This window comes from Chiloscyllium plagiosum, unplaced genomic scaffold, assembly GCF_037043375.1.
Source record: "Chiloscyllium plagiosum isolate Xiang-an unplaced genomic scaffold, Cpla_swu_hap1 HiC_scaffold_7, whole genome shotgun sequence".
Taxonomy (NCBI): Eukaryota; Metazoa; Chordata; class Chondrichthyes; order Orectolobiformes; family Hemiscylliidae; genus Chiloscyllium; species Chiloscyllium plagiosum.
Window position 1 is genome coordinate 36,186,911 of NW_028270145.1, and position 21,473 is coordinate 36,208,383.

A 21,473-nucleotide genomic window follows, 5' to 3' on the forward strand; every position below is an offset into this window, starting at 1 on the left:
TAATTAAATATATAGGGATGAGATAATATGTATGAAGTGAGATAATTTATTATGTAGGGTGGAGATCCTTTCACATATAAGGGGCTAATATAATTATAAAAAATGAATCGAGTATAATCTAATATACATGGGACCAGGTTAACATATATAAGGGTGATAATATATGTAAGTTGATACATAATTTATATTGAGGTTGGAAAATTATGTGTTTGAGCTGGGGTAATGTGTTAGTATATGTACTGGGGCAAGAGTAATTTAATTGGCGATAATTTAATTCAGGGCTGGGATAATTTTATATAACGGTGTTAATTTCATACACGCAGGGGCTAGAGCATTATAATAGACATGGATCAGTTCATTCTTGTTAATTTGGGGATTGAGTTCATTTACTTTGGGAGAGGGGTGTGGGTTCTGAGTAACTGTCAGAATTAAAGGGATTTTCACTGCTGGCCGACATGTATTGCGGTCCGGGGACGGCGCCTTTAAGCAGTTGGGCCGACCCCGGAATATGTTGCAGGCGGCGGTGAGGACTCCATCCGGAGCCGGAGCCGGAGTCAGAGTCAGAGTCAGAGCCAGGCCCGGGGATCGGCTGCGGCGGTAACTGCAGCAGCAGCAGCAGCAGCAGGAGGGAGAGGACAGAGTCGTGGGGAGCAGAGCAGTCATCAGCCGCTGGTAAGAAGACAGCTGTCAGATCAGGCACATTGAATTAGGGAGAGCGAGAGAGGGGACCAAAATAGAGAGACACGGTAGATCAGAAAGAGATACTGTAATAACAGAGAGAGAGTGTAACAAATGGGGTAGAGAGGATCAAATAGAAATACACACTGTAACAAATTGAAAGGGCCAAATAGTGATACAATGTAACATCGGGAGATGGAAGTAGATAGAGGATCAAATCGACACTAATAGGAAGAGACAGTAATACATAGAGACACTGTAACAAATACAATATTACAAATAGCAATGATCAAATAGAGAGAGAGACTTACAAATAAAGATGATCAAACACAGAAATAATAGGATTCAATAGAGAAATGCAGAGGATCAAATGGAGACAGAGATCAAATAAATGGAGAGATGGAAATTATGCTTCAAGTAAAAACAGAGGTGATGTATCTTGAGGGAGAAAGAGAGATGGTGTACCAAGTAGAGAGATCTAGAGGATGAAATAGAGACACTGTATCTAGTCGAGACAATCACAGAGACAGAATATATAAGATAGAATCAAAAAGAGAGTGTGTTGATCATTCAAATATATAGAGACAATGGACCAAATAGAGAGGGAGAATCAAATGTATATGTAGACTGAATCATATTTGTATAGAGGGGTGATCAAATAGAGAAATAGACTGAAACAAAGAGAGAGTAATAGAGACAGAGCATCAAGTAGACTCAGAAAATATTGTATTTATATAGAGAGAGGGAGAGTGGTTCATAGAGATGATCAAACATAGAGCAGATTACTTAGAGAGATATTTGATTGTATTTTTATAGAGGGATTTGAATATGGAGAGAGTGGACCAAATAGGGAGGGAGAGGATCACACAGTGAGAAGTGGACCATAGAAAGAGAGAGAGTTGATCATATAGAGAAAGGGATCAAATAGAAAGAGTGGGTCAAAGAGAGAAAGATTGAGTCGAATCACGAGAGAGGACTGAATAAAGGGAGAGAGAGAGGATCAAAGAGAGTGTGGATCGTGAGACAGAATCAAATAGGGAGAGAGTGAAACAGACAATCAAATGGCAGAAAGGGGGTCAGAAAGAGAGTCAAAGTGAGGGTCAAATAGAGGAAGAGAGTATGAATGAAATAGAGAGGGAGGTAGAATCAAATAGAGAAGTAGTGAGAGGGGTTCAAGGAGAAAGGGGAACAAGTAGAGACTGACAGCAAGAGGTGGGGATCATATAGAGATATAGTTTGTCATATATACAGAGAGGAACATATAGAGAGAGGATCAAAGGGAGAGAGAGGATCAAATAGATCACAGGATTTGGCAGCAATTTTAGGCCATCCGGCCCATCTAGTCTGCTCCACCATTTCATCATAGCTGATATATTTCTTAATTGCACTCTCCTGCCTTCTCCCTATAAATTTTGATCTCCTTATCAGTCAAGAATTGAACAATTTGTGTCTTGAATACACTCAATGGCCTCCACAGCCCTCTGCAGGAATGACTTCTACAGATTGAAGAAATTCCTCCTCATCCCAGTTCTAAAAGAGACATCCCCTCACTTTGAGACTGTGCCCTGAGGTCCTCATCTCCCCTAGTGAAAACATCTTTGCCACATCCACTCAATCCAGGCTTCTCAATATTCTGTAAGTTTCAATGACATCCCCTTCATCCTTCTAAACTCCACCAAGTGCAGGCCCAGAGTCCTGAACTGTTCCTCATATGACAATCCCTTCATCCCTGGGATCATTCTTGTCAACCTCCTCTGGACCTCCTCCAATGTCAGCACATCCTTCCTTAGACACAGGGCCCAAAACTGTTCACAATATTCCAAATGTGGTCTGACTAGCACCTCATAAAGCCTCAGCTGTACATTTCTGCTCATTTCTGCACAAAAACAGACTCTTCCGACTAACTTGTCCATGCTACTCGTACCCATCCAGATGCCTTTTAAATATTGTAATTATATCAACTCCCACCACTTCCTCTGGTAGTTCATTCCATACTCACACCACCCCTTGTGTGAAAAAGGTGCCCCTTAGGTCCCTTCTAAATCTTTCCCCTCTCACATTAAAGCTATGACTTCTAGCATTGGACTCCCCTAACCTGAAAAAAAGGTTTGATTATTTACCCTATTCATGCCCCTCATGATTTTATAAGCCTCTATAAGGTCATCCCTCCACCTCTGACACTCCAAAGAAAATAGCCCCAATCTATTTAGGAAAAGAATAACTGGAGAGGGAAATACGACCCTTCAAGGACCAAAGTGGGCATGTGTGTGTAGAACTGCAGGAGACAGGCGAGATCCTCAAAGACTTCCTCTGTGTTTACTGTGGAGAAAGACGTGAAGACTTGGGGAAGTTAGTGGTCATGTTTTGGGGACAATCTATATTACAGTAGAGGAGGTGTTGGACATGTTAGAATGTATGAAGGTGGATGAATCTCCTGGTGCTGACCAGATATATGCAAGAACACTGCACGAGGCTAGAGAAGAAATTGCGTAGGCCTTGGCTGACTTTTTCATCATCGTTAGCTATGGGTGAGGTCCCAGAAGACTGGATGGTAGTTAATGTTGTGCCCTTATTCAAGAAGGACTGCAAAGATAAACCTGAGAACCATAGACCAGTGTGCATAACATCTGTGGTTGGTAAATCACTTGAGAAGATTCTGAGAGATAAGAAATGCATGCATTTGGAAAGACACAGTTTGATTAGGAGCAGTCGGCACAGCTATGTGCATGGGAGATCATGAATTTGTGAGAGTTATTTGAAGTAACCAGGAAGGTTGATGAGGGCAGGGTGGAGATGTCTATATGGATTTCAGTAAGGCCTTTGATATGGTTCCATATGGTAAGCTGCTCTGGAAGGTAAGATCACATGGAATCCAGGGCGAGGTGGCAAATTGGATACATAATTGGCTTGATGATAGGAAGCAGAGGGTAATATTGGAAGGATGCTTGTCAGACTGGAGGCCTGTGACTAGTAGAGTGCTGAAAATGTGTTGCTGGAAAAGCGCAGCATGTCAGGCAGCATCCAAGGAACAGGAGAATCCTTGGATGCTGCCAAGAACAGGACAAGTTAGTCGGATTCTTCAGAGGAATCGGTGCTGAGCCCATAGCCATTTGTTATCTATATCAATGATTTGGATAAGAATGTACAAGACATGCATAAGTTTGCAGATAACACTAAAATAGGCGGTATCTTGGACAGTGAAGAAGGTTATCAGAAATTGCAGCAGGGCCTTGATCAGCTGGGGAAGTGGGCTGAGAAATGGCAAATGGAGTATAATATAGATAAGTGTGAGGTCTTGCATTTTGTAAAGTCAAATTAAGTTAGGAGTTTCACGGTGAATGGAAGGGCATTAAGGAGTGTAGTGGAACAGAGGGATCTTGGAGTTCAGGTTCACAGTTCTCTGAAAGTGGAGTCACAGGTAGACAAGGCAATGAAGGAGGCTTTTGGCATACTGGCCTTCGTCAGTCAGGGCACTGAGTATAGAAGTTGGGAAGTTATGTTGTAGTTCTACAGGACATTGTTGATGCTGCACTTGGAGTATTGGGTTCAATTTTTAGATTAGATTAGATTACTTACAGTGTGGAAACAGGCCCTTCGGCCCAACGAGTCCACACCGACCCGCCGAAGCGCAACCCACCCATTCCCCTACATTTACCCCTTTACCTAACGCTATGGGCAATTTAGTATGGCCAATTCACCTGACCTGCACATCTTTGGACTGTGGGAAGAAACCGGAGCACCAAGTGCAGGGAAATGGGGTTAATGTAGGTGGACAGTTTTGGTTGTCATAGACCAGTTTAGGCCAATGAGTCTGTCGCCGTGCTATAGGACTCTATGACTCTAAGACTCTCCCTGTAGCTCAAACCGTCCAACCCCACCAACATCCTTATAAATCTTTTCAAACCCTTTCACGTTTAACAACATCTTTCCTGTAGCAGGGAGGCCAGAATTGAACACAATATTCCAAAAGTGACCTAACCAGATGATGTGTACTGCCATAACATAACGTCCCAACTCCTATACTCAATGAACTGACCAATAAAGGCAAGTAAATCAAATGCCACCTTCACTACCCTGTCTACCTGTGACTCCACTTTAAAAGAACCATGAACCTTGTACCCTCAAGGTCTTTTGTTTGTCAAAAGGTCATTGGACCCAAAACTTTAGCTCTGTTTTCTCACCATATATGCTGCCAGATGTGCTGAATTTTTCCAGCAATTTCTGTTTTTGTTTATGCGTTTATATCCTGGCCCTCTTGAAATAAATGCCAACATTGCATTTGCCTTCCTAATTGTGAACTGAACATGCATGTTAACTTTTAGAAAATCCTAAACTATGACTCCAAATCCCTTTGTGCTTCAGATATTCAATGCATTTCCATTTAGAATAATGTTACTACTAAAATGCATGACCTCACTTTCCCACATTGTATGCCATCTGCCACTTCTTTGCCCAAGTCTCCTAGCCTGTCCAAGTCCTTCTGCAACCTCTCATTACCTCAACATTACCTATCCCTTCACCTATCTCAGCATTATCTGCAAACATAGCAACAAGGCCCTCAGTTCCTTTATCCACATTGTTCATGTATAACATGAATTGTTGTGGTCCCAACACAGACCACTATGGAACCAACCTGAAAAAGACACCTTTAGCTCCACTCTCTACATTCCACCAATCAGCCAATCCTCTATCCATGCCAATATCTTGTTCCTAATACCAAATAGGTTCTTGTCTTATTTAGCAGTTTCCTGTCCAGCACCTTGTCAAAGGCCTTCTGGAAATTCAAATATCTCCTTTGTCTAACTTGCTATTGCCCCAAATAATTCTAGCAGATTTGTCAGGCGTGACCCCTGCTTGGTGAAGCCCTATTTTGTCATGAACTTCCAAGTGCTCTGCAATCTCATCGTTAATAATGGACTCTAAAATCTTACCAACAACCAAGGTCAGGCTAGCCAGCATATATTTTCCTGCCTTCTGCCTCTCTCCCTTCTTAAACAGGAGTATTACTGGAGCCAGTTTCCAGTCATTTGGCACCCTCCCTGATTCGAGTGATTCCTGAAAGATCACTTCTTCAATCTCCTCAACATTCTAGGGTGCAATCATTGAATCCCTACAATGCAGTAAAAGGCCATTCAGACCATCAAAATTGCACTGACCCTCCGAGATTATCCTACCCAATCCCATAACCCCACATTTCCCATGGCTAATCCACCTAGCCAGCACATTCCTGGATGCTATGGGCCAATTTAACATGCCCAATCCACCTTACCTGCAAAAGTTTGGACTTTGGGAGGAAACTGGAGCACTCAGTGGAAAACCATGCAGACATATGAAGAATGTGCAAACTCAATATAATCATGCAAGGCCGGAACTGAACTCGGGTTCCTAGCGTTGTGAGGCAGGAGTGCTGACCACTGTGCTGACAAGTCCATCTGGTCTGGATGATTTCTCAACCTTCACACCTTTCAGATTCCATGCACCTTCTCCTTTGTGATGGCCATTACACTCACCTCTGCATCCTGACTCTTTTGAAGTTCTGGTATATAGTTTCATTCATAGTTTCATAGTAATAGAAGCAGGAGTATGCCATTTGTCATGTTGAGGCTGTTCTGCCATTCATTAAGATCATGGCTGATCCATCCATCCACCTACCTGCATTCTCCCATAACTCTTAGTTCCCCTACTATGCAAAGACCCCTTCTAACAGTGTCTTGAATATATTTAATGAAGTTGCCTCTACTGCACTTGTTTCATCCTCAAAGAACTCCAGTAAGTTTATCAAACACAACCTTCCCTTTCGGAATCCAAGCTGCAACTGCCTGATGGAACCCTTTCCATCCAGATGTCTCACAGTTTATTCTTTAATTATAGCCTCTACCATTTTCCCAACTATAGATGTTAAGCTAACTGCACTGTAGTTCACCCTTTTTTAAACAGCGGCGTGACATTCGCTGTCTCCAGTTTGCCAGGACCTGCCTAGAGTCCAATGAATTTTGGCAAATTACCACTAACGCATCTACTATAACATCCGCCATTTCTTTCAGCACCCTGGGATGCATTCCATCAAGACCAGGGGACTTACCTACCTTTAGACCCTCAAGTCTGCTCAACACTACCCCATTAGTGAAAACAATTGAACTGAGGTCGTCACCTCCCATTGTATTCTAACATTAGAATATTAGAAACATCTTCCACTGTGAAGAATGACACAAAATAGTTATTCTAGGCCTTGGCCGTTTCAGCATTACCCAATATCAATTCCCCTTTCTCATCCACTAGCCACCCTTCTTCTGTTATATATATTTATAAAAACATTTCCTACCTGTTTTTATATTCTAATCTATCTTTCCTTTCTTTATTGCTTGCTTCATGGTTCTTTGTTGCTTTTCAAAGTTTTCCCAATCTTCCTGTTTCCCACTACTCTTGGTTACTTTGTAAGCCTGAGCTTTTAATTGGATGCCTTCCTTTATTTTCTTGGTTATCCGAGGCTGGCTGTACCTACCCTGGGTATCCTTGTTTTTGACCCGAATATACTTTGCTTGAGCACTGTGTTACTGGTGTTTTACAATGCAAAGTACCTATTCAGTTCCTCACCGTTTCATGGCTTCTCTTTATTACTTCTCCAACCTCATTTTCCTGCGGCCCAATGTCTACTGTTGCCTCTCTCTTACCTTTTTAGATATCTCAAAAAATCTCCTGTAGTCTTCTTTTATATTAATAGCTGGCTTGCTTTCAAAATTTATAGCTGCCCCCTGCCCCCCCCCACCAACCAATGCTTCTTTACTCATTCTCTGCTGGCTTTTAAAGGCTTGCCAATCCTACTAACTTTGCTTCTGACTAATCTTCACTATATTGGATGCCTTTTCTTTTATGCTGTCCCTGATTCTCCTTGTCAAAGATGGTTGCCTCATCCTCCTCTAAGTATGTTCCTTCTTCCATAAGATGAATTTCTGCACTGCCTCCCGAATTATAACCAGACACTCCTGCCATTTCTGCTCCACTGTCTTCTCTGCTGGGCTCCCCTTACAATCAACTCTGGCCAGCTTCTCCCTCATGTCTTTTTAGTTATATTCATTCAGTTGTAATACTGTTGCATCTGATTCCAGCTTCTCCCTCTCAAACTGCAGGGTGAATTCCATCACTGTCTCCTCGGGGTTCCTGCACCTTAAGCTCCCTAATCAAGTCTGCCTCATTATGCACTACCAGATCCACAATTGCCTGTTCCCTAGTGGGCTTGACTACAAGCTACTCCAAAAACCCATCTTGTAAATTCTCCAGAAATTCCTTTTATTGAGATCGACTACCAACCCAATTTTCCCAGTCCACCTGCATACTGAAGTTCCCTATGATTATTGTAATAATGCCTTTCTTACACGCCTTTTCTATCTCCTGATTTATTTTCTTCCCAATATCTTGACTACTGCAAGGAGGCCTGTTCATTATTCTCATCAGGGTCTATTTGCTTTTGTGGTTCCTCAAATCTCCCCATAGGAGAAAGAGTGTGCCAAAGCAACAGAGACAGGTGAGAGAGAAAAACAGTGTACCAGAGAGAAAGACAGTGAGTGTGCCAAAGAGGCAGAGAGAGGATGACAGTATAGAAATGAGACAGAGAGAGAGAGAGAGAGAAAAAGAAAGAGTGACAGTGTACCAAATAGAGGGAAGATCTGTGTACCATGTGGAGAAGTGGAGAGAGGTGGAGTATGAGAGAGACTGATAAACAAGCAGTGTACCAAAGCAAGGGACAGTGTGATAACATACCACACAAAAGGAGAGAGTTATCAAATGTAGAAATAAAGGAACAAAATGAGGGATGAAAACAATGTGTCAGATTAGGAGACAACATGCCTCAAATATGCAGGGAGGGACTGCGATCAAGGAGAAAAGGATCCAGAGAATTAGCTGGACAAATGTAGGACAGAGATATCCAGACAAAAAAGTCAAATTCATTGAGGGAGATTTGGATTATCAGAGAGGGGGCGTCTGGACTGTTGTCACACTAAGTACCAAAGGGAAAATCTAAAGATCGTGAATACCAAAGATTTGTGTCCACTTCTCTGCCTGAAGACACACCCAACCCAGAGCAGGGTGACTTCCACACTGGGTTAGGGCAAGGAGGCGGGTTCAAATCCAGCTAGTAAATTGTAACTCTGTAATGTTAGCTTATTTTGCATGCGAATTTAATGTTTTATTTCTAACATAATCAGGAAATGGGGACTCAAGGACCTGGTAGGAAAAGGATTGCCAACCGGGAACGGCTGTCTGCAGAAGATGATGCCCTAAATCTAATTGCCAGAGAGGTAAGGCTGGAATATAATTAGATAACTCTGATCACATAGATTGAATCTCTCCTTTGTTTGTTTCTTTCTTTTTCTCTCTGTCTCTGTCTCTCTCTCTCTCTCTCTCTCTGTCTCTCTCTCTCTGTCTCTCCCTCACCATGCTCCCCTTGCATCTTTCCCTGTCTACCTTTTTATCTCTTCCCCTGCCTCTCTCACTCAGTTTCTTTCCAACTGCTTCCTTCCTACCCCATTCTCTCACTTGGTGTGTCTGTCTGCCTCTCTCTTTTTTGCTGCCTGTCTCATTCTCATGCTTTCTCCCCACGCTACCTGACTTTATCTCTTACTCTCGTTGCCTTACTTGCTCACTCTGTCTTTCTCCCTACCTGCATCACTCCTCTTACCAGAATGTCTCCTTGTCTATTTTTCTCTCTTCCCGCATCTATATTTGTTCTCTTCCTTTCTGCATCTATAATTGGCTCTGTCTCTCTCAACCTGAATCATTCTCTCTGTTTTCTCTCCCACATCTGCCTCTTTCTCACTCTCTTCCCAGTTTCATCCTCTCTTTTACCTCAGAATGCTCTCCCAATCCCTCTTCCCTGCCTACTATCTCTCCTTCACTCTCTCCATCCCTCTTCCTCCCTATCACACACATTTGTACCTTTCTGTGCATATGCCACCTCCCACCCATCCCCAGCTCTTCTTCCTTTCTCTCTGTTCCTTTGTAATATGTTGCTCTATCTTGAGTAATTGCTGTAATTTCTTTTTCTGATATGTATGAAATGGCAGCAGTCATGAGGATAGTTTGTGTATTTATGTGAAATTTCAGAAGACCCCTAATGTACCATATAATAGGCTTCAATTCTGTTAACAAGTGTATGCAAACAAAAGAGAAAGTCGAAAAGGGTGGCGCTGTAAAAGCACAGCAGGTCAGGCAGCGTCCGAGGCACAGGCAAGTCGACATTTCGGAAATAAGCCCTTCATCAGGAACATGGAGGGGAGAAGAGGAATGAGAGATAAATAGAGTGGTGGGGGTGAGGCTGTGGGAAAGGTAGGTGGGAGGTAATTGTGATAGGTTGGTGGAGGGTAGAGCGGATAGGTGGGAAGGAAGGTGGACATGTGGGACAGGTCAAGACGGTAATGCTGAGTTGGAGGGTTGGATCTGGGATGAGGTGGGGGAGGGGAGATTTGGAAACTAGTGAGGTCGATGTTGATGCCATGGGGTTGAAGAGTCCCAGGGTGGAAGATGAGGCGTACTTCGTCCAGTTGGCAAGTGGCTTTGGTTTTGCGGTGGAGGAGGCCTAGGATCTGTATGTCCTTGGGGGAGTTGAAGTGGTTGGCCACTGGATATTGGAGTTGTTTGGTGTGTGTGTCCCAGAGATGTTCCCTGAAGCACTCACCGGGTTGCCATCCTGTCTCTCCAATGTAGAGGAGACCATACCAAGAGCTTTGGACACGGTAGATGAGGTGAATGGATGTGCAGGAAAATCTCTATCGATGTGAAAAGATCCTTTGGCGCCTTTGACGGAGATGAGGGCTTCGATGTGGGTGTAGGTTTCAATACACCTGCGGTGGCAAGGGAAGGCACTGGGTTTGGAGGGTGGGTTGCTGGGGGCATGGACCTAACAAGGAAGTCGGGGAGGGAATGGTCTCTGCAGGACGCAGGGGTGGAGAAGGAAATATATTCAGTGAGATCTCACCACCAAGGATATATTTCCCTCCCCACCCCAATCTACATTCCACAGAGACCTTTCCCTCAGCGACTCACTTGTTAGATCCATGCACCGCGCCAATCCACCTTCCACACCCAGCACCTTCCCTAGCCACCCCAGGAGGTGCAAAACCTGCACCCACACCTCCCCCCTCAACTACGTCCATGGCCCCAAAGGGCCTTTTCGCATCCGGCAGAGATTTTCCTGCACATCCACACACCTCAGATACTGTGCCCATTGCTCTTAGTGTGGTCTCCTCTAGATCGGGGAGACAATACGCCAACTCATGGAACACTAGAGACAACATCTCTAGGACACACTTAACAAACAACCCACCGCCCTGTGACTGACCACTTCAACTCCCCCTCCCACTCTCCCAAAGGCATGCAAGTCCTGGACTTCCTCCACTGCCAAAGCAAAGCCACCCATCAACTGGAGGAAGAATGCCTCATCTTCCGCCTTGGATCCCCTCAATCCCACTGCAGGAACATTGACTTCACTAGTTTCCAAATCTCCTCCTCCTACACCCCCCCACCCCCACCCCCCAACCTCATTACAGATCCAACCCTTCAACTGAGCACCATCCTCCTTGACCTGTCCCACCTGTCCATCTTCCTTCCCAACTATCTGCTCCACCCTCCCCACTGAACTATCACAATTACTCCCCACCTGCGTCCACTATCACCTTCCCATGGGCAACACAGTAGCTCAGTGGTTAGCACTGCTGCCTCACAGCACCAGGGTCCCTGGTTCAATTCCAGCCTCGGCTGACTGTCTGTGTGGAGTTTGCACATTCTCCCCCGTGTCTGCATGGGTTTCCTCCGGGTGCTCCAGTTTCCTCCTACAGTCCAAAGATGTGCAGGTTAGGTGAATTGGCCATACTAAATTGCCCTTAGTGCTCAGGGAGGTATAGGTTATGTGCATTAGTCAGGGGAATGTAGAATAATAGGGTAGGGGAATAGGTCTAGGTGTGATTCTCTTTGGTGTGGACTTGGTGTGGCTGAACCACCTTTTTCCACATTGTGTAGGGATTCTATGATTCTCACCTACCTTCCCTCCACTCCGCCACACCCCCATCTCTGTAATTATCTCTCATCCCCCTTCCCCTTTCACATTCCTGATGAAAGACTTATGCCTAAAACGTCGACTCTCCTGCACCTCAGATGCTGCCTGACCTTCTGGACTTTTCCATGTCACTCTTGTTGACTATGTCAATAGCCCTTTGTTCTCCACCTGGCTATGAGATTGTATAAGGTGAAGAGAGCAGAGTGCATTGGTGAATGGCTGTTCTTCCAACTGGAAGGATGTATTCAGACATATTCTCCAGGGATCAGGATTGAGACTACTGCTCTTTTTGATGAAAAGTAATGATCATCATTTGAGTATTCAGGGCACCATTGCAAACTTTTCAGATGACACAGATGGATTGGATAAATTAGCATATATATGTCTGATGAAATTTCATGCTGAGAATTATGAAGTGTTATCTTTTGGCAGGAGGACTGAGAAAATGCAACTGAAATTGAATGGTATAATTTTTAACAAGTAGGGTCTGAGTGATCTGGGATTCACGTACAAAAACCTTGGAAGATTGATAAGAATTGAATGAATTTGACTGAACCATTCTATTGTTGAATAGCTGGTCCACTTTGCAGTTTCTGTTGGAGTGTACCCAAGTATCAGTTGGCTCAAATGACTTTAGCACATTTTGGTGGTAGGGCTTGGGGGGGGGGGGGGGGGGGGGGTGTTGGTGGAGGTGGATGTTGTGTGGTTGTGTGTAAAGGGAGTTAAATGGGAATTTATTCCACAGATGGTGTGTGTCAGCTTAGTGCTGGGACCTTGCTGGTGAAAGAAACAGGTTTACAGTGCGACCTGCAACGATCTGTTTCAGGATTCCAGGAATTAATCAATTTGAGTAGACTTTTGGACAGGGGTAGGGTTGATATTGACAGATTGGAGCACTGCACTGACTGTTGCATGGCATGAAATCTCTGCTTCCTCACCAGACTCAGCCTGAGGTCTGGCATTTTTTAACATTCCCTGTGTGCCAGGTAAATCTTAATCCCTAAGACAAGTGTTACACATACTTCAATTGTATTTTGAACTCCCCTTAGCTCTTGAGTGTCATTTGTATATGATTCCCCAAACCAGGTGTACCACGCCTATTATTCACCCTTGTTTTGTGTATCATGTATATTTTATTCTTCCAGCAACAATTAACTGTTGCTGTTCACTTAACTTGAGGAAGACATTGCCAAGGAATTAGTTTAAGGGTTTACAAAATGCCTTTCGGATTCTTTGATGTGAGGTCCCTCACTTAACTTTGCTGCAAACTACTGCAGTGACTCATGATGCAACTGCACGAGTGAAGGCCAATGGTTTAGAATCGGTGGCATGGTGGAAAAAGTTAGATTGCCCTCTTGTGAGGCAGATCAGCAATCAGAATGTTACCTACTCCTCACTGGCCCCAGCAACACTCATGCTGCACATGTGGAGCTGTTAATTGTGTTCACAGAGTCCAGTGTAAATACTGTAACACTGAGTGCTTGTGGTGAAAGCAGTAAAGTGTGGGAGTATGTGTTGCATTGCTCATTGTGGGATCTGTACCCCTCTGGTTAGCTGTCTCTCTATCTCTGACTGCCTGTCTCTTTCTCTCTATGGAATCTATCTGTCTCTCTCTCTGTCTCTCATGTCAGTTTAGAAAATGCAGTAGGCCTATTTTTATATCTCAGTTGGCCTTCATACTAGTGAGTGCGAACAGGGTGTGTGTCAGTTTGTAAGTGAGGGGGGAGGTGCATGGTAAACAACATGTACCGAGCCCTCTGACTGGGCAGCCAGGGTTGCCAATTCTCTATAAATGTCCTGGAGTCTCTGGGAATTAAAAATTGGTTTCCTGGGCACTGCTGTGAGCAATCAGAGAGAAAAACACTGTTTTCTTTTCATTTTCTTTGAACATTTTTATTATATATTTGAACATGTGAGCATAAGAGATAGGTACTGGAGTAGATAATTCAAACCTTCAAGCCTGTTCCACTATTCAGTACGATCATGGCTTCTCTGCGAACTGTTTCTTCCTGAGTATTCCCATATTCCTTAATTTCCTCAGTCTTCAAAAATACATCCCCCTCTGTCTTACATGTACAAAACATTGAGCATCCAGAACTCTCTGCCTTGAAGAAGTTTAAAGATTCACAACTTTTTGAGTGAAAATATTTTTTCTCATCTCAGTATTAAATGGCCGATCCCTCACCCAGGGACTGGGGCCCTGTGTTCCTCAGCTGTGGGAACCATTTCCTCAGCATCTAACCTGTTAAAACTCTTGAGAATGTTACATGTTTCAGTGAAATCACCTCTAATTCCTGTAAACTTTGAGGAATATAAATTCAGTCTCCTCAATCTCTCTTCATGGGACAGTTTCACCATCCCAGAAATTAGTCTGGTGAAACTTCCAAATGAGAGATGAATACACATCCTTGGGGAAGACCACCAAAATTAACACACTGTGCTAGGTGTGGCTTCACCCAGTCCCCAAATAATTGAGCATGATCTTTTTAATCTTGTATTCAAATCTCTTTGTCATAAAAGCTAATATATCATTCACTTTCCTGATTGCCTGCTCCCTGCTGCACATTAACTTGCTGTGGCTCATGAACAAGGAACCCAGACTCTCCTGAATACCACACATCTCCAACACTCTCCATTTGCAAAGTATTCTGTTTATCCATTTTTCCAACCATTGTGGATAACCCACAATTCGCTATTTGATATTACATTTGCCATATTCTTGCCTAGTTACCCACTTTGCAGTCTACTTACAATCTCAACCAATTTTGTCTTACCAGACACTGGTTACATGATGTTCAGTTCCCTTGACTAAATCCTTAATATAGTTAGGGAATAAATCAGACCTAACTACTGATCCTTACAGCACCCAGCATATTTCTCACAATTATTCCTGCTCCTACAGTCTTCTGTCCATTGACTACCTCTCAATCTGTGCTAATAAATTGTCTTCAATCCCAGGAGTCCTAATTCTGTGTAATAATGTCTTCTGGTTGTAACCTCAAACCACTCTTTGACAGGTTTGCCAAACATAATTTTCCTTTCATAAAACCATGTTGAACCTGCCTAATCATATTATGGTTTACTAAATGGCCTCTTAATCATGTTCATAATCAGAAATTGTACCATTTGCCCATTGACTATGTCAAGTTAATTTGCCTGCTGTTTCATTGTTTTCTCCCTCCCTCCCTCCCTTTTTGACTATATGTTGTACCTTCCAACAGGAGGATAATTCAAATTTAAATAAATTCTGTAAGATCCAAACCAACGCGCGAACAATTTCTGTAGCCACCTCTTTAAAACTCGAGAATGTAGGTCATCCGATTCTAGGCATTCTTCAGTTTATAATCTCATTAATTTCTCCAGTGCTCTTTTGTTACTAGTTTTATCTCCTTTAAATATCTTAATATCACAAAACTTTCAATTCAACACTATTTCCAGAATGTTTGTTTATTTTTCTGCTTTCTGCCCTGAAGACAAAACAATTGTCAATTTTTTTGACAATTTCTTATTCCTTGCTATAATCCTTCCTGGTACTGCAACTAAGGGACCCGTCTTTACTTTTGCTGAGGTCTTTTTATTTACGAACAGAATTTTTGATGATCTGTTTCTATGTCTCTGATTAGTTTCCTCCTTTATATCCTGTTTTCTCTTTTCAAAATCAATTTCTTAGTTATTCGCTCCCACATTTAAATTCCAATACTCCCAATCCTCAGGTTTGCTGTTCTTTTTGGCAACTCTCCTTTTTTTTATCTAATCTAATCTTTAAATTCAGTTGAATTCACTTCTCCCATGCTTAAAGGAATGCATATTCATTGTGACTTGAACTCTTCAATGTTATACAAGAGGTTAAAGAAAAATGGATGGGTAATGTCCAACAAACAGATGGAAATTGTAAATTGCAGTTGGTGATCAAGGAGAATGATATATAGGTTAGGTTATGCGCAGTGAAGCTTGAAGCAGATGGAGCATTTGCAGGAAAGGTGCTTGCGATGAGATGGTGAAGAAGTGAGGTTAGAAAAAGATGAATCATATCAATAGAGCTCTAGGTCAGTGCAGCCAGTGCAATGGGGGAAGTTGCTCAAGATGGTAAGTGTTTAGATTAGAGTGGTGCTGGAAAAGCACAGCAGGTCAGGAATGGAGCCTGCTGAAGGGCTTTTGCCCAAAACGTCGATTTTTCCTGCTCCACGGATGCTGCCTGACCTGCTGTGCTTTTCCAGCACCACTCTAATCTAAACTCTGGTTTCCAGTATCTGCAGTCCTCACTTTTGCCTCAAGATGGTAATGGTAAGTGAAGGTGTGGAGAACTAAGTAGGAGCCATGGTCTCCTTTACACAGTTAGGGTCTCAATGTTTGGCTTATTATAGGAGGGAATTAAATACTGCACTGTGTGATAGATTAGGACATGGCAGAGTTCAGGGTAGGGGCAAGTGAACCAAGGTTTGATTTCTGGCTTTGGAGTTCATGCTAATTTGGGCAGATTTTTTTTGTGACTATTCCCTTAATAATACTGTAAGTGGCACATCTGCTTGCTGAAGTTTTAGCACAAATTCCACTCAATGCAGCATGAGGTTTTGTCATTTGATGAGTTAGATTCATTGACAGCTTGCACTGCCCTCTTAACAGGTCATACCTCCACAGAGAAAGGATCAGCTTCAGGATTACATAATGTTCCAGGCTTTTGAAGATACTCCGAGTGGAAAAAAGATTTTGAGAGGCACATAACAAATCAAAATATGCTTAGGCAGTTTCAACATGGCTTTGAGCAAAATCCATTTAAATATTGACTAAGCAACTTGTAAGGATCCAAACCAATCTGAGTAACACTTTTACATCTTTTTAAAACTCATTTTTTATAATTTAAAATCTGGCTATTTCAAAAGCAATTGATTAACACTGATTTAAAATGCTTAGTTTTTGATTAACCTGTTCATCAAACTTTTCTTGATATATTGAAGAGTGTTTTTATAGCAATCAGAATTATGTTCTAAAATGTTCCCTTATTGTGTTAGTTCATGGAAAATGATTTTTTAATATTTTTGTGTGAAAATCATAAAAAAGTATCTCAGATGTGATTTGTGCCAGATTGCTGATTATGCCAAATCAGCGACTCCAATTCCTGATCTTCAAACATTCTTTTACAAGAATTTGAATTTGCACCTCCAAATTCTTTGCAAGTTGGGGGCCTCTTAACAGGATGGCTGACTATGCAAACTGAGTCCCAGGAACAAAGCAGGAGAGGAGGGAGCTTATTCAGCCATCTTGGGTGGGGTTGAAGAAGCTGGATGAGTTCGACTGAGGGCAGCTTTCATGTTGTATGAATTGGAGGATGCCATTCAGTCCATCATGGTTATTTCTTCATTTCGTACACGAATGGCTGATTGAACACTTCAATGCTTTTTATCCACACTATATCCATAACCCTATATACCATTGTCAATTAAACATCTATCAGTCTCCACTTTAAATATAGTCAGACTGAGCTTTCCCAGCTCTCTGGGATAGAGAATTTCAAAGCCTTCCCATCCTCTGAGTAAAAGAAAACATCTCATCTCTGTCATCTAAATGACATTTCTCTCACTTTAAATTTTGCCTCCTAGTTCTAGACTCCCCATCCAGGGGAAATATTTTACTTGCATCTACCCTGTCTCTCCATTCAAGTATATTGTAGGATTCAATGAGATGACCTCTCATTCTTCAAAACTCAGGTTTTCTTCAAGGGTTGTGTCGCCATCCTGGGAACGTATCTGGTGAATCTTCATTGCACTCTTTCTTTGGTAATAAAATCTTTCCTGTGTAGTATGCACATTTCCTGGGGCTCTATGAAACTGGCATTGCTCTGTGAATTTAAATCATAACTAAGAGTGAACTAACTAGAGGCAGATCACAGGGTAGCTACTGTAAGTGCCGTTTTACTGGAGTTATTATCCAAGTCCTACTATAACTCTACGTCTAAGCTAAGTTGAGTTGAGGTGCTCCTGTAGCTGTGCTGAGAGTATTCAGCTTTCTCAATAACACAGTCACACCCTGGTTAACTCAGGCATTGCATTGCTAAGATCTCATGCCTATTTTTGGATCAGCGACTTGTCTGAATAAGAGAATGTTAGCTTGTGAGCCACAGGCCAAAGTTCAGCCCAGACCAATGGAATTAAAGCTTCCAGTTGTGAGGGAAATGAGTTCAGTATAGCCACAGGGTAGCATCACTTGAATGTCATTCCACTACATAACCTGACCCTAGTTTGACATTAATGCGACTCTGTATTGAACCGATGCACTCTCTGGCTGAGAAGTGTTTAAAGCTGTGAGGAGAAGTTTTACTCTGTATTGAACTGTACTTTTAGCTGCATCAACACTGTTTGTTGTGTCGGTGGTGGGTCACATTCACTGCCTCACAACCTGTGATATTCACTCTAAAAAGTACAGTCATTCTGAACAGTTCCCTTAGAAACCATTAAAGGGGGCGAGACAGAGACAGAGACAAAGAGAGAAAGACTGAAAGGAAGGGAGAGAGTGACAGAGGGAGGGAAAGCCTGTGAGAGGGGAGGACTGTGGTGGAAGAAAGGGAGTAACTGAAACAAGGAAAGGCAGAAGGATGTGGAAAATTGGAGTTAAACTGACGATGAGACAGAGAGGGAGATGTACATTTAAGGGTGTTAACCCAGGTTCCCTACAATAGGAAATGTGAGGAGTTAGCTTTTTTTTTCTCTGAGCAAGCAGTTAGAAAATAAAAACATTTGGAGGCTTTGAGGTTAAAGAGCAGCAGGGCCTACTTGATCTGTCTATATTTAGCAGCCTGAGGCGCTGCAGTGTTGAGGGCTGCGTTGTTTTAATCATGATTCATCCCACCACCTCAGGCAGCTGCTGAGAAATGGGCCTTGTTTTCCCTCAGTCTCACAGCCTCAGGCCAAACCGCTCTTTCTTTCCGAAACTAAAGGAAGTGTCATTTCCTGCACTAGAAGTTGGTACATTATGTAGTGAAAGGAAGTCAGTTAACTGAACCACTTATTGTTGATTCCAGAAAATGATCCAAGTTCCTAAAGTGGAGAAAACAACCAGAAAAGCACAGACAGGAGAGAACCTGTCCCTGGGATTGATCAACAAACATAACCTGTCTTGATCTGCCTTCAGCTGCCTGCTCATCTAAAAGACCTGAACCATCACCCACCTGAAATCCTGAACACTTCACTCCCTGAAGACATCAATTCTTCATCACCCTCTCTCTGACACTCTTACTCTCCACCTCCCTACCCCAACCATGCACCCCTCTTTCCACAGGCAGCATTGAAGTATTGAATACAGTCTTCTGGACAGGTACCAAAGGCTTGGTCAAATTGGTAAGAAGCCCCTTTAAGGAAGGTAGTGGGCAGGTAAAGGAAGAGAATTCCAGCATTTAAGGCCTGGGCGGCAGGCTGCACACTGATAGGCGTGGATAGTAGCCAAGAAACCGTGAGAATATACTATTTGGAGTTCAGTGTGCATCAGAGTTGGAAATCAACGTAATCGAGGTTGTAATCATTCTGTATGTTTACACTGAGAGAAGGATGATCGGTTTGTGATTGAGTCAACATGTTAAGTGGCACCAGCAATTCCTGTGGGCTCTGACCACATAACAGAAGTAGTGGTCAGGATCTGATATGGCAATTGCCCTTGGCTCTGACTGCAGTGTTTAGGCTTTGATAATGTTGACTGCAGTGACCACGTTCAGGGCTTTGTCTTAGTGAAGAGACTTCCCCTGTCATTATGTCTTTGTAAAGGGTGAGGGTAGTACATTGTGGTGGTTGCTCACCAGTAGATAAGGTACCAGTGTCTGGGTGACTTTGTTGGGCAGACAAAGCTGCAGTATGGCTGCTACCTGGAGTATTCTCCATCTTTATCTCATTGTGACCTGCACAGTAAAACCCTGTTACTGAACACAGCATGAATTGGAATTTGATCTTTGACCTGAGTCATTATTGAATGTTCAGAGTCAGAGTTGACTGGTTACATCTCCAACATTGAAAAGAAAGACAGACAGACTTGCATATATGTAGTACCACTCATAACCACACATGACATCTCAATCTGCATTACAGTTAATAAACCACATTTGAACTGTAGTCACTGTTGTAATGTGGGAAGCATGATAGTCAATTTATGCCCAGCAAGATCCCACAAATAGCAATGTGGTGAACCAAAGAGCTATATAAAGCTGTTCTCAGAAGGATAATATTGCCCAGGAAACTCTTCTTTGAAAGAGTCATTGGAGTTTTTGGATCCAACTTGAGAGGGCAGAGTGGGTCACAGCTTAATATCTGATTCAGAAGCTGACCTTTTGACTCTGTAGCACTCCCTCCGCACTGACCCTCCAGCAGTCTGATGCTCCTTTCGTACTGTAGTCATAGAGTCTTAGCATTTTGATAGCACAAATTGAGGCCCTTTGGCTTATCATGTATGTGCTAGTCATCAAACATGCCTTTATTCTAATCCCATTTTCCAGCACTTGGCTCGTAGCCATGTACACTTTGTATATTCAAATGTTCATCTAAATAGATAGAGTAATAGAGATGTACACCATGGAACAGACTCTTCGATCCAACCCGTCCATGATGACCAGATATCCCAACCCAACCTAGTCCCACCTGCCAGCACCTGGCCCATATCCCTCCAAACCCTCCCTATTCATACACCCACCCTTCTATTCATATACCAGTCTAGATGCCTGTTAGATGTTGCAATTGTACTAGCCTCCACCATTTCCTCTGGCAGCTCATTCCATACACATACCACTGTCTGTGTGAAAATGTTGCCATTTAGGTCTCTCTTATATCTTTCCCCTCTCACCCTAAAGCTATGCTGTCTAATTCTAGACTCCCCGACCCCAGGGAAAAGACCTTGTCTATTTACCCTATCCACGCCCTTCATAATTTTGTAAACTTCTATAAGGTCACCCCTCAGCCTCTGACGCAGCAGGGAAAACAGCCCCAGCCTATTCAACCTCTCCCTATAGCTCAAATCCTCCGACCCTGGCAACATGCTTGTAAATCTTTACTGAACCCTTTCAAAAGTTTCACGACATCCTTCAGCAATGAACGAGACTAGAATTGCACGCAATATTCCAAAAGTGGCTTAATCAATGTCCCTGTACAGCCGCAACATGACCTCCCAACTCCTGTACTCAATACTCTGAGCAATAAAGGAAACGCCGCCTTCACTATCCTATCTACCTGTGACTCCACTTTCAAGGAGCTATGAACCTGCACTCCAAGGTCTCTTTGTTCAGCAACACTCCCTCGGACCTGACCACTAAGTGGATAAGTCTTGCAAGATTTGCTGTCCCAAAATGCGGCACCTCACATTTATCTAAATTAAACTCCATCTGCCACTTCTCAGCCCATTGGCCCATCTTATCAAGATCCTCTTGTAGTCCGAGGTAACCTCCTTCGTGTCCACCAGCCCTCCTTTGGTGTCATCTTACTTACTAACTGTACCTCTTATGCTTCCATCCAAATCATTTATATAAATGACGAAAAGTAGTGGACACAGCATCGGTCCTTGTGGCACTCCACTGGTCACAGGCCTCCGATCTGAAAAACAACCCTCCACCACCACCACCATCTGTCTTTTACCTTTGAGCCAGTTCTGTATCCAAATGGCTAGTTCTCCCTGTATTCCATGTGGAACCTTGTTGAACGCCGTACTGAAGTCCATATAGATCACATCTGCCACTCTTCCCTCATCAATCCTCTTTGTTACTTCTTCAGTCAAGTTT

The 21,473-nt window shown here is 43.0% G+C and overlaps 1 protein-coding gene across 23 annotated transcripts in view; it reads left to right on the forward strand.

Annotated features, from left to right (window-relative positions):
- The first annotated feature begins 523 nt into the window (after positions 1 to 523).
- LOC122551917 (leucine-rich repeat flightless-interacting protein 2-like) overlaps positions 524 to 21,473 on the forward strand; it is a 138,935-nt gene continuing 117,985 nt past the window's right edge. For all 23 annotated transcript variants that reach the window (XM_087988923.1, XM_087988924.1, XM_087988925.1 and 20 more), the window contains exons 1-2: positions 524 to 672; positions 8,883 to 8,975. In XM_087988923.1, coding sequence (XP_087845049.1) covers positions 8,886 to 8,975 — 90 coding nt within the window. In that variant the 5' untranslated portion in view covers positions 524 to 672; positions 8,883 to 8,885. The remainder of the gene's footprint in view (positions 673 to 8,882; positions 8,976 to 21,473) is intronic.